The sequence below is a fragment of the Pteropus medius genome, unplaced genomic scaffold (genome assembly GCF_902729225.1).
Source record: "Pteropus medius unplaced genomic scaffold, Ma_sr-lr_union100, whole genome shotgun sequence".
Lineage (NCBI taxonomy): Eukaryota > Metazoa > Chordata > Mammalia > Chiroptera > Pteropodidae > Pteropus > Pteropus medius.
In genome coordinates, this window is record NW_024347865.1 from 96,549 (window position 1) to 110,768 (window position 14,220).

A 14,220-nucleotide genomic window follows, 5' to 3' on the forward strand; every position below is an offset into this window, starting at 1 on the left:
TCTTTTTTTATACCCACAGCCTCATCCCACTAGGACTTACATGCTGGAAGATGAAGGTGACTGAGGAGCTGAGGTTCAGAGTGTCATTATTGCTCACAACAACAGAGACAACACCAGAGAGGAGGATGGGGGAGACTTCATGCAGCAAGCCCTTGTGTGTCTTATGCAGCACTGCTTGTTCCTCAGTGTCCAGGACCAGGGGGGCCTCAGCCATCAACTTGCCAATCCCTGGAGTGGAGACAAGGCTCACCACAGAAGGGCCTGTAGGACAAGACCAAGATTGACATCTTGGAGGACTGAACTGGACTCCTTCTTCGTTAGGTAGACTATTTTCTTATGGCCTCACCATAGGGCACACTTCTCTTTAAACTTTAATTCTCTCTTTCAGGGGTCCCTAGCCCCTAGGTACCAGTCTGTGTCCTGTTAGGAACTGGGCTGCACAGAAAAAGGTGAACAGTGAGCAAGCAATCTGCATTCGCCTCTGCTGCCTAGCGTTAGCATCACCGCCTCAGCTCCATCTCACATCGTCAGGCATTAGATTCTCATAGGAGCTCTGGTCCCTGTTGCCAAAAAGTATGGGGACAGCTGCTCTATTTGTCACATTGTTGGTTATCTGGTTTCACTGTGAAGCCTCTGTGACTTTATTTTCATCTTAGCCATTACCTGAGTCACCAGATTCCTGCACCGCATCCAAGTTGAGCAGCATCTTTGCCTGATTAACACTCAAGGTGATGTTCCTTTGTCCTTGCTCCATCACCTTCACGGAAAGTTCTGAGTTGTGGGAGTTACATAAGGGAGTTAGATTAGTAATTGTGCCTACCGTGGTTGCTATAACAACTTACTATATATTTTTAATATATTATAAAAATGTATTATACACTCTCTTTATAATATATAAATATATAATATATAAAATTATGCCTAGTAATATATAAATATCATGCCTAATAATATTTATATATTAATTCTATATTATGTTATTTATAAATACCAGTGTTATTTGGTATAGATAATAATAGGATTAGACAGAATATTTGCTATATGTAATAATGGTATATGTCTTATGTGAACTTTCAGAAGCTTGTAAGAGAATATCATATGAAATTATTCAACAACAAATTAGATAACAGATGAATTGGAGAACTTCCTAGAGACACACAAACTACCAAAACTAAATTAGGAAGAAATCGAAAATTGGAACGGACCTATAATAGGTTGAACCAGCAATCAAAAACTTCCTCAAATAAAAAGTGCAGAGCAGAGGGCTTCATTTTGAATTCTACTAGCCATTTATGAAAGAATTAATACTGTTTCTTTACAAACCCCTCCATAAAGTAGAAGAGGAAGGAACCTACCTAAATAAGTCTATGAAGCCACCATTACCCTGAAAACAAAGTCAGATAAAGACATACAAGAAAACAAAACTGTAGACCACTATCTCTTATGAACAGAGATGTAAAACAACTCAACAAAATATTAGGAATAATTTTATCTAAAGAAGCTCAAGACTTGTACATAGAAAACTACAAAAATTATTGACAGAAAGTAAAAACTCTGAGCATATCCAAAGACATCCTGTATTCAGGGGAGTGCTTCAAAATGACGCAGATGATAGAGGCTCTGTTCATCCCTCTGACGACCAAATCAAGGTTGTGACAGAAACAATGAGCAGCAGCAAGGAAATATTGCCTGGGATCTAGATAAACAAGCCATACAACCAGGTAGAAGTCCAAGAAAGCACTCTGCAATGGCAGAAGGTAGGATGGAGTGAGGACGTGGGGCACCGCGGTCGGTCGCAAGTGGCTGAGTGAGATAGAGGCTGAGGCTGCGGCAGCGGCAGAGGCACATACCTCTTAAAGGGGCTGTGTCTGCGAGCGAATTTTCGCAGCAATGGACCTGCTCACTCTGAGCACTAGCACTGGGCTGGCTGTCCCAGGGCGACCAGGGACTTACGGGGGTGCACTGAGTAGTTGGAGTGAGGGCCAAAGGCGAAGCTCACTGATATAGAAGTGCCAGAAGTATCCATTGTTCCCTCTTGAGCCCTCCCCACTCCCAGTGCACGAACACACTGGATTACAGAGGTCGCTCTGCCCAGAGGATTCCTTGAAACCCCACCTCCCCCAACCTGGGCTCGACCCAAGCAACATCCAGGTGTATCCTCAGCGAGTCAGATATGCCTTGCTGAGCAGTGCCTAGACTCACACTGGAGGCAGTTGGCCTTGGTTTCTGGTGTGGCCTTTTGAGGCAACTATAAGCTCAGCATCTGGGGATCGCTTGCTGAATCTTGACAAGTGGCCCTGGCAGGGTAGAGGCTTGGGCTAAATTTGGCCTGTAGCTGAACTCCTCTCAGGAATGTGCCATTGGGCACCTATGTCACAAATCCACACAAATAAGACTGGGAGACTTAGAAGTTTTGCTTAGTACATAGAAACAGACACAGAAAGGCAGCCAAAATGGGAAGACAAAGAAGCAGAAACCACATGATAGAACAGAACAGAGATCCAGATATAATGGATTCAAGTAATTTAACAGATGCAGAGTTCAAAACATTGGTTATAAAGATGCTCAATGAACTTTTGGGAAAGGTAGAGAACTCCAAAAAAGAGATAAAAATGGAGATGGAGATTATAAGAGGGAATCAGTCTGAAATGGAAAACACATTATCTGAGAGAAGTATATTAAACAGAATAAACAAAGGAATAAACAAAGTGAATAAAGAAGAAGATCACATGCCCTAGCTAGAAGACAGGAAAACCAATCAGGACACTCATACAGAATGGCAAGGAAAAAGAGGCCAATGACTATAAAGATGACTGAAGGAGGATGTGGGACACTAGTAAGGCTCCAAATATTTGTCTGATTGGTGTATGTGAAGAAAATCAAGATGTTGAACAGCTGTTTGAAGAAATAATAATGGAATACTTCCCTAACCTGGTGAAGGAAATGGACATAAAACCCCAGGAAGCTCAGAGGATTCCAGAAATCAGGGATCCAAAGAGGCCCACACCAAGACACATCATAATTAAAATGCCAAAGGCTAAATACAAAGAAAAAAGTTTAAAAGTAGCAAGAGAAAAGCAAATCATTATATATGAAGAACACCCATATGACTGGCAGTTGATTTCTCAAGAGAGACTATGCAGGACAGAAGGTCTTGGCAAAAAATTTTCGAAAGGATGAAGACCCAGGATATACAACCAAGAATAATTTATTCAGGAAAGCTATCATTTAGAGCTGAAGGTCAGATAAAGAGCTTCCCGGACAAAAATAAACTAAAGGATATTATCACTACCAAGCCAGAATTATAGGAAATGTGGGAGGAATTTCTTTAAGAAGAAAAAACATGTATCAAAAACAGGAATGAAAACTGGTAATAATTACATTCCTATCAATAAGTACCTTAAAGGGAAAAGAATTAAATGCTCTAGCCAAGGGATGGAGTGGCTAAAAGGATAAGAAAACAAAATACCTACATATGAAAAAGAAGGGAATGGAAAAAGATATTGCTGTGATGAACCTAGAAGATATTTAAGTCAGACAGAGAAAGATAAACACTATATGGTTTCACTTATATGTGGAATTTAAGGAATAAAAAGAACAAACTAATCAAAAACAGAGTCACAAATATGGTGGACAATTTGGTGATGGATAGAGGGGAGGGAGGTTTGGGTGGCTGGGAGATGGGGTGAAGGGTTAAAGAAGTACAATATAGCAGATGGCGATGGTCATGGGATGGGAAGCATGGCATAAGGAATGCAATTAGCGCTAGTACATTGGCTAGGTCAGGGGAAGGTGAAGGGAGGGAGGCAGCAAATGCGGGGGATCATTTTACTAACTATATAGATGTCTAACAAATGTACCATATACTTGAAACTAATAAAAATTAAACAACAAAATAAAAGACATCCTGTGTTCATGATTTGGAAAACTTAGTATTGTTAAGATGACAATAGTCTCTAAAGTGGTCTACAGATTCAATGTAATTCAAATCGATATTACAACATCATTTTATTTATCTGTTTTTTAAATTAAATTTATTGGGGGTGATTTTGGTTAATAAAATTATGTAGGTTTCAAGTGTACAATTCAATAATATGTCATATGTATATTGCATTGTGTGTTCACCAGCAAAGTTAAATTTCCTTCTATCACCATATATTGGACACCATTTACCCTTATCTACCCGTGTTTACCCCCTTTCCCTCTGATAACCACTAAACTGTTGTCTGTGTCCGCGAGTATTTATTTATTTATTTATTTATTTATTTATTTATTTATTTATTTATTTATTTTTGCAGAAAGCTTATCCTAAAATTCATATGGTATCTCAAGGGACCAAAATACTCCAAATAATCTTGAAAATGAAAACATAGAGGAATAATACTCCCTGATTTCAAAACTTACTACCAACCTACAAATCAAAACAGTATGATACTGGTATAACGATACACATATAAACCAATGAAACAGAATGGAGTCTAGAAATAGATCCATTTGTCTATGTTCAATTGATTTTCAGCAAGGGGGGCCAAAACTCTTCAATGAAGAAAGAATACTCTCTTCTACGAGTGGTGCTGGGATGTTTGGCTATCCACACACAAAAGAAGGAATTTGGTACCCTACCTCATATAATAAACAAAAATTAATTCAAAATGAGTCAAAGACCTATGTTTAAGAGCTAAATCAAGAACAATTAGGAGAAAACATAGCCACAGATTTTTATGGTGTTGGATTTGGAAATGGATCCTTAGATATGGCAACACATACACAAACAACAAAAGAAAAAAAGAGATAAACTGAACTTCATCATAACTGATACATCTATTCATTAAGGTGAAAAGGGTTTTCTTTGATAGATGATTGGCTAAAGAAGGCACGGTACATATATACAATGCAATATTACTCAGTCATAAGAAAGATGAAATACTGCCATTTGTGACAACATGAATGAATCTTGATATAATCGTGTTAAGCGAAATAAGTCAGACTGAAAAGTTGAGAACCATATTATTTCACTCATATGTGGAATATAAAACTGAAAGCAACAAACAAACAAGACAAACAAATTAAATCCATAGGCACAGACAACAGTTTAGTGGTTATCAGAAGGAAAGGTGGGAGAGGGGAGGTAGATAAGTACAAAGGGGTCAATATATGGTGACGGAAGGAATTTTAACTTTGGATGATGAACACACAATGCAATATACATATGACATATTATTGAATCATACACTTGAAACCTACACAATTTTATTATTTAATGTCACCTCCATAAATTTAATTTAAAAAAAGGAAAAAAGATTGAAGAAAGTAAAAAGACAATCTATGGAACAGGACAATATATTTGCATGTCACATATCTTATAGGAGATACTATTAGAATATATCAAGAACTCTTACACCTCAACAACCAAAAGCCTACCAACCCAATTAAAAAATAGGCAAGGGACTTGAATAGATATTTCTCCAAAAAATATTAAAAAATGTTCAACAGTGACAAGTAAAAATTTTAAACATCATTACTCATTAGGTATATGAAAATAAGAATCATAGTGAGATATCACCTGACATGCACTAACAGGCTATGATAACACCAAAAGCAATGGAAAGTAACAAGCGTTGCTAAGGATGTGGAGCTTGGAACCCTTGTACTTTGCTGGTGGCATTGTAAACAAAAAAGTAGCCACTTTGGAAAATAGTTTTGTGATTCCTCAAAAAGTTGAACATAGAATTACTAGGTCACTCAGAGATTTCACTCCTAAGTTATGTACCCCAAAGAGCTGAAACAATTATTCAGACAAAACTTGTACACCAGTATTCATAGTAGCCATTTAATGGGAAGGGAGAGAGGGGGTCAAATAGATGGTAACAGAAAAAAAATTTAACTTTGGGTTAAATTTTTGTATTTTGCAATTTACATATGACATATTATTAAATTGTACACTTGAAACCTACGTAATTATGAAATAGTTATATATGCTACCACAAAAACCACAAAAACACGCTTAGTGAAAGAACCTAGGCTATAAGGTCACATATTGTGGGATTCTACTTATATGAATTGTCTGGAACAGGCAAATCCACAGAGACAGAAAACAGGTATGTGGTTGCCAGGGCCTGGGAGAGGGAGGAACGAGAAGTAACTGCTTAGTGGGTATACTGTTTACTTTTGGGGTGATGAAATGTGTTAGAAATAGACGTGATGATTGTACAGTCTGTGAATGTACTAAATGCCACCGTATTGTACACTTTGGTTAAAATGGTAAATTTTCTGTTACATGAATTTTACCTCAATGAAACAAATCATACTTATGTATCAAATAATATTAAATTTATATGCTTCCAAATTTAATTGTTTCCTTTGAAGCCATTTGTACGTATTTTAAATTCTTCATTATAATTATTTCATCTGCACAATTTATTTTATAATGAATATATATTATTTACAGGTTTACTCGTTATTTTAATTGAGGTATAATTGATATATAACATTATATTAGTTTCAGGTGTACAACATAATATTTCAATATTTGTTTATCTTGCAAAAGGATCACCACAATAAGCCTAGTTAACATTTGTCATCATACATAGTTATCAAATTTTTAAAGTTTGTGATAAGAACTTTTAATATTTATTCCCATAGATACTTTAAAATATGCAACACAATTTATTAACTATAGTTGCCATGCTGTACATTATATCTCTATGACCTATTTACGTTATGACTGGAAGTTTGTACCTTTTGACTCCCTTCATCCATTTTATCTACTCCCCGACCTGCCTCTGGCAACCACCAATCTGTTCTTTCTATCTATGAGTCTGTTTTTTAAATTCCACATATAAGTGATATCATACAGTATTTGTTTCTCTGGCTGACTTATTTCACTTAGCATAATGCATTCATTTTTTTCAAGCTTTTATTTTAATTTGTTTGTGAGAGTAACACTGAGATACAAGCATAGTAAACCAGGTCCAGGAGGAATCGGGGAGGAATGGGATGGGGAAAGGCCAGAGCGGAGCCTAGGGACAGATGGGGGTACTTACCTGTGCCTCCAGTTGTAGTGAAGGTTAATGACTCATTGGACAGGGCAGTGCTCAGCTTTCTCAGGACATGCTCCACAATAAGGAGCAAATTACTGGCCACATAGTTCTGCTCTGAGCTGGGCTGGGTGTCCAGGTCCTCAGGGTTCTCCAGCAGGTCATCAACCTCCTGTATGATGTCCTGGGGAGATGGGGACTCAGCCAGTGGGCATGTACCAGAGAGGCTACATGAAGGCTCTGCCCACTCAGCCACAGAGAACAGAACCTAGAGACTATCAATTTGGGGATTAAAGTCGGTACCAGATGGGTCTTTGTCCCTGGAATCCAGCTACTCAGAGGTCAGCCTTGTGCATGAATGCCAAGGATGATGCAAACCCAATGGGCAGGAAGAGCAAGAGGAACAGTGTTAGTAGGTACATGTGGGTCTCACAGTGAGTACAAATACCTGTGTGTCCACTCTCCTCACCCACTGCAGGAGAGGCTGGGGCCTCGGAGCAGGGCTCCACTGTGCTGGGGTCTCTGCTCCAAGACCAAGGCTTCCTCAGGCCTCTATGGGATGCCTCCACCTGCCTCCCCTGGGTCCAGCCTGTACCTGTATAGTGTCCAGGGTTGAGGCTGAATTGTAGTCTCTGCCCAGATCATTGATTTTTCTTAAGAAGTGGGAGAACCCCTGGGGAGAGGGGAGATGAGGTAGTCAGAGACTCACAGGTGAATGGGGGAACTTGGGGAAAATGGGTGGGTGCTGCAGGAGGCATGGCGGTATCTCCTACTTCTTGGTCCCTCCTGGAGCCACTCACCTTGCTGTTGATTCCAGGGGGTGAGGTCCAGGTGGGGAATGAGATTCCTGGTGCAGATAAAACAATGGTTCATTAGGTGTACGTGTGTGTGTGTGCGTGCGTGAGTGCGTGCATGCGTGCCTGTGTGTGTGTGCGTGTGTTTTGGAGAAAGGGTCGGAGGCCAGGTGAGGCGAGGTTGCTTCCCAGATTGTCATTTGGTACTTCATGAACCCTGGAATGGGAATAGAAACATCTGGAAGGCCCCAATGTTTCCTTCCGTGTTAGGGGTACCTTTTTTTACTCACATGGAGGCGTCTTATGGGTGAATGTGGTAACCTGGATGCTCTCTTGTCCAGGTGTGAATGAACTCAGTTTGAGTCTTACCTGTCTGCCACCCCCAGTGCCCTTAGCTTTCCTGGGAAGCTCCAAGCTGAGGTGGGAGAACATCACAGAGTTGCCTGTGCTCCAGGCTGAGCACTGGGACAGAGGCCAGAGTGGGCCTTCTTGGGAATCGAGTGCAGCGGAAAGAATGCATTTCACAGCCAGGACCTAATTGGCTCCTAGTTATGGCCTTTGTCTTAATTTCCCCAGGGAAGCTGCTCACTAGCTGAGTTCTCCTGAGAATCCCTCTGACCCTGTCAGGGAACTGCTCTCTGCTCTACGATTATACAAATCCATCTTGATAGAGATGGACTAAGAACTGCCTGTGAGACAACCCCCTCCCCCACTCCCAATCCTCCTACAGACGAGGTTATGGGATAGGGCAGGGAGGATGAAGAAAGTGCTGGACAGGCTGGGCCAACCAGATAGTAGCACTGGGTCAGCACTGGACTTTGGGGGCTGACATTCAGCCAGGCATCTCTGGGGTTCTTTTACTGATGCCCAAAAAGATATCCCCTGGACTGGCAGGAAGTAGTGAGAACCCACATCTGAGGAAGGTCAGCAAAGTTGAGGGCTAGTTGGTAGAGAGGGGAGCCGGGTCTGAGGGATGAGGAGTGGCAGCCTTTTCTGTCATCTGGCCCCTTGATCTCTCTCACCAGGGACACAGACCTGTGTACCCTTCCAAGTGAGGCAGTGATACCTGATTTTGCTCTGTTGCCATGTGTTTTAGCTGGGAGTCTCTTCCGTTGACCAGATTCTTCAAGTTTGTGTGTGTAGGGGATGTTCCATGTCATTCGACTCAGATCCGGCACAATATTCTCCTGGGTTGTCATTGGGTGGTGAACTGAAATTATTGGGGATGGTCAGGGAGGTCCCTTGTGTGGGAAAGTTGCTGGAAGTTGAATTTCCCAAATCTAAGGAATGAGTTGGAGCTTGGAATTCAAGAAGTGAAAAGAACACCCAATTATCTCAATCCAAAAGGCCTTCTACAAGACACATTGTATTAAAATTATCAAAAATTGATGACAAAGAGAGAATTCTCAGGGCAGCCAGAGAAGATGGTAACCTATAAAGGAAAACCTATTAGATTATTGTCAGACATCTCAACACCCACCTTACAAGCCAGAAAGAAATGGAATAAAATATTCTAACTACTAAATGAAAGGAACTACCAGCATAGACTAATGTATCCAGCTAAGCTCTCTTTTAAATATGAAAGAGAAATTAAGACCTTTCCAGACATACAAAAAGTGAGAGAATTCTCTAACACGATGCCTGCATTACAGGACATACTGAAAGTGGTCAGCCCACCTAAAACAAAATGCAAAGAAAAAAAAAATACATAGCTAGGAATAAGGCTATCAGCAGGCAGATAGAAGCAGAGGAGTGCAACCCTTACTAAGAACAGGGCATTATAAATGTAAACAATAAGATGAGATTTGCTATAGCAAGATAGTAATGAATGTCCAGCACACATAGGGACAAAGTGAGATAACAATGACTGAAAAGGGAAGGATTCAAAGATCCAAATTCACAAAGAGGAATGGAGATAAGGAACTTACAGAAGAAAAGGGACGATTGTATATACATATAACTATCCTTTACATATTTGTAATGGTAAAAACATGCCAAAGGGTCAGGACTGAAGTATATAACATAAAACAAGGAGGACCAGAGGGAAAACCATAAAAGCTCCCCCTCAAAAAAAAAACAACAATAAAACAAAACAAAACAGAGGGACAAGTAAGCAATGGAAACATTGAGCGACCAGAGAGCAAAAGATAAAATGGCTATAAGAAGACCTCATATTTCAATAATCACCCTAAATGTAAATGGACTGAACTCATCATTGAAAAAGCACAGAATTACAGATTGGATCAAAAACCAGAATCCAACCATATGTTGCCTCCAGGAGACACATTTCAGCTCCAAAGCCAAATATAGATTCAAAGTGAAAAGGCGGAAAATAATATTTCAAGCAAATGGCTTTCAGAGAAAAGCGGGAGTAGTGGTACTAATATCGGACTAAATAGACTTCAGACTAAAAAAAGATAAAGAAAGATACTGAGAGATAATTCATAACAATAAAGAAAATCATACACCAGGAAAACATAACACTTATTAATATCTATGCTCCCAATCAGAGAGCCCCAAAATGTAGAAAGCAATTACCAACAGAACTAAAGGAAGAAACAGACCAAAACACTATTGTAGTAGGGGACCTGAATACTCCACTGTCAGATATGGACGGATCATCCAAACAGAAAATCAATAAGGAAATAACATCCTTAAATGACACTTTAGACCAACTGGTCATAATTGACATTTACAGAGCCTTCCATCCCCAAACAGCTGCTTATACTTTCTTCTCAGGTGCACATGGAACATTCTCAAAGATTGACCACATACTGGGACACAGAGATAGCCTCTACAAATATAAGAGGGTTGAAATCATACCAACCATATTCTCTGATCATAATGCTTTGAAGTGGAGATCAACTGCAAAAAGGAAACGGGAAGAACCACAGATATATGGAGATTAAACAACATGCTACTGAAGAATAACTGGGTCAGAGAAGAAATAAAAAGAGAGATCAAGAGATACATAGAAACAAATGAAAATGATAGTACAACGTATCAAAACTTTTGGAACACGGCAAAAGCGGTCATAAGAGGAAAGTTCATATCATTAGAGGCCTACTTCCAAAAAACAAGAACAAGCTCAAATAAACAGCCTAATGCTTCATCTTAAAAAACTAGAAAAGGAAGAGCAAATGAGGCCAAAAGCCAGCAGAAGAAAAGAAATCATCAAAATTAGAGCAAATAAATGAAATTGAAAGCAAAAATTATATAGAAAAAATAAATGCAACAAAGAGCTGGTCCTTTGAGAAGGTTAACAAAACTAACAAACCTCTGGCTAGCCTCACTAAAGAAAAAAGAGAAAGGATAAAAATATAATCGGGGTGAAAGAGAGGAAATTATGACAGACACCACAGAAATACAAAGGATCATACAAGAATACTATGAAAAGGTATATAATACCAAATTTAATAACCTAGAAGAAATGGACAAGTACTTAGAAAGATACTAGCTTCCTAGACTGAATCAAGAAGAACTGGAAAATCTAAATAGACCAATCAGTAGTATGAAATTGAAACAATCATCAAAAACCTACCAAAGAGTAATAGTCCAGGACCAGATGGCATCACCAGTGAATTCCACCAAACATTCAAAGAGGATTTAATACCCATTCTCCTCAAACTCTTCCAAAAAATCAAAGAGGAGGCAATACTTGCCAACTCATTTTATGAGGCCAATATTACTCTGATACCAAAACCTGGTAAGGATAACACAAAAAAAGAAAACTACAGACTAATATCTCTCATGAACACAGATGCAAAAATCCTAATTAAGATATTAGCGAACCAAATACAGCGACATATTAAAAAGATTATACATCATGATTAAGTGGGCTTCATCCCAGGGGAACAGGGATAGTTCAGCATATGCAAATTGATTAATGTGGTACACCACATAAACAAATTAAAAAATATGAAACATATGATCATATCAATTGATGCAGAAAAAGCCTTCGACATGATACAGCATCCTTTTATAATCAAAACACTGAATAAAATCGGTATAGAAGGAAAGTACCTTAACATAATAAAGGCCATCTATGACAAACCCTCAGCGAATGTTATACTTAACGGTGAAAAACTAAATCCTTCCCTCTAAGATCGGGAAAGGCAAGGCTGTCCACTATCACCACTGTCATTCAATATAACATTGAAGGTCTTACTGAGTGCAATCAGGCAAGAAAAAGATAGAAAAGACATCTAAATAGGAAACGAAGAAGTCAAACTGTCACTATTTGCAGTTGACATGATTCTCTATATAGAAAACCCTAAAGACTCCACAAGAACACTACTAGAAACAATAAGCAAATACAGTAAAGTTTCTGGATACAAAATCAACATTCCAAAATCCATAGCATTCCTACATTCTAGTTATGAAGTGTCAGAAAAAGAAGTTGAAAAAATAATTCCTTCTGCAATTGCAAAAAAAGAATAAAATACCTAGAAATAAATTTAACGAAATATGTGAAGGACCTATATAATGAAAACTATAAGATCCTATTAAAAGAATTTGAAGAAGATACAAAGATATAGAAAGATATTCCTTGTTCTTGGATTGGAAGAATCAACATAGTTAAAATGACCTTATTACCTAAAGCATTGTACAGATTTAATGCAATCTCCATCAAAATCTCATCAGCATTTTTTAAAGAAATGGAACAAAAATCATTAGATTTGATGGAAGCACAAAAGACCCTGAATTGCTAAAGCCATTTGAGGAAAAAGAATGAGGTTGGAGGCATCACTCTGCCTGACTTCAAATTATATTATAAAGCGACAATAATCAAAATAGTATGGTATTGTCAGAAAAACAGACACACAGACCTGTGGAACAGAATTGAGAGTCCAGAAGTAAACACATTTTTGATAAAAGAGCCAAAACATGCAGTGGAGAAAAGAAAGTCTCTTCAATAAATAGTGTTGGGAAAACTGGAAAGCCACCTGCAAAAGAATGAAACTAGACTGTTGTCTATCACCACACACCAAAATCAAGTCAAAGTGGATTAAGGACTTGAATATAAGCTCTGAAACAATAAATTGCATAGACAGAAACATAGAAACTAAACTCATGGTCCTTGGACTTAAGGAGGATTTTATGAATTTGACCTCAAAGGCAAGGAAAGGAAAAGCAAAAATAAATGAATGAGACTACATCAAACTAAAAAGCTTTTGCACAGCAAAAGAAATTGTCAACAAGGTAAAGAGACAACCATCTGAATGGGAAAATACATTTGCAAGCAATGCCTTTGATAAGGGCCTAATATCCAAAATATACAAAGAACTAATACCACTCAATAACAAAAAAACACACAGTCTAATCAAAAAATGGCAGAGGAACTGAACAGACACTTTTCTCTAGAGGACGTACAAATGGCCAACAAACATATGACAAGATGTTCAACATCGCTAGCTATTAGGGAAATGCAAATCAAAACCGCAATGAGATACCATCGCACACCTGTTAGAATAGCTACAATCAACAGGACAAGTAATGAGAATTAAAGTGGATGCAGAGAAAAAGGAATCCTCATACACTGCTGGTGGGACTGCACATTGGTACAGCCACTATGGAAAACAGTATGGAGGTTCCTCAAAAAACTAAGGATTGTTCTACCATATGACCCAGCAATTCCTCTACCAGGTGTTTACCCTAAAGTCTCAAAAACTCATATCCGAGAACATATTTGCACACCGATGTTCATCATAGCATTATTCACAGTGTCCAGGACATGGAAGCAACTAAAGTGTCTTACAACAGACGTTTGGATAAAGAAACTGTGGTACATATATACAATGGAATATTACTCAGCCATAAGAAGAGATGAGATACTGCCATTTGCAAAAACATGGATGGACCTCGAGATAATCATGCTAAGCGAAATAAGCCAGACAGAAAATGTTTAAAACCATATGATATCACTTATATGTGGGATATAAACCCAAAAGCAACAAACAAACGGGACAAAGAAACAGAGACTCGTGAACATGGACAACAGACTAGAGGTTACTAGAGGATGGGGGAGAGTGGAGAAGGAGTAGGTAGATGGGGTAAAAGGGGTGAAATATGTGGTGACAGAAATCTAACTATGAGCGATTAACCCATAATGCAATATATATATATGCTTTACTGTTGAATTTTACACCTGAAACTTACTGGATTTTCTTAACCAATGTCACCATAATAAAAATAAAATAGAATGAAATGATTAAAAAATGTAAAAAAAAAACCCTGTAATTTTTTCGCCACTTGCTTATTGTGGTAAAATGCATATAACATAAATTTACCATCTTAATAGTTTATTTTATTTATTATTTTTAAGCATCTTAACTATTTTTATGTAGTATAATTTCTTTTTAAAATCTTGTATTGTTGAAGAATAAAAA

The 14,220-nt window shown here is 38.4% G+C and overlaps 2 protein-coding genes across 2 annotated transcripts in view; both read right to left on the minus strand.

Moving 5' to 3' along the window:
• LOC120615736 (adhesion G protein-coupled receptor E2-like) overlaps nucleotides 1-9,018 on the minus strand; it is a 24,385-nt gene extending 15,367 nt beyond the window's left edge. Inside the window, exons 1-6 of the mRNA XM_039878922.1 lie at nucleotides 8,898-9,018; nucleotides 7,838-7,884; nucleotides 7,633-7,710; nucleotides 7,044-7,221; nucleotides 664-771; nucleotides 41-261 (exon numbers count right to left, since the gene is read on the minus strand). Coding sequence (XP_039734856.1) covers nucleotides 41-261; nucleotides 664-771; nucleotides 7,044-7,221; nucleotides 7,633-7,710; nucleotides 7,838-7,884; nucleotides 8,898-8,991 — 726 coding nt within the window. The 5' untranslated portion in view covers nucleotides 8,992-9,018. The remainder of the gene's footprint in view (nucleotides 1-40; nucleotides 262-663; nucleotides 772-7,043; nucleotides 7,222-7,632; nucleotides 7,711-7,837; nucleotides 7,885-8,897) is intronic.
• The window catches only part of LOC120615731 (adhesion G protein-coupled receptor E2-like), a gene marked incomplete at its 3' end in the record, with an annotated part of 22,453 nt that continues 17,224 nt past the window's right edge, over nucleotides 8,992-14,220 (minus strand). The window contains exon 7 of the mRNA XM_039878914.1: nucleotides 8,992-9,041. Within this exon, the coding sequence (XP_039734848.1) occupies nucleotides 8,992-9,041 (50 nt within the window). The remainder of the gene's footprint in view (nucleotides 9,042-14,220) is intronic.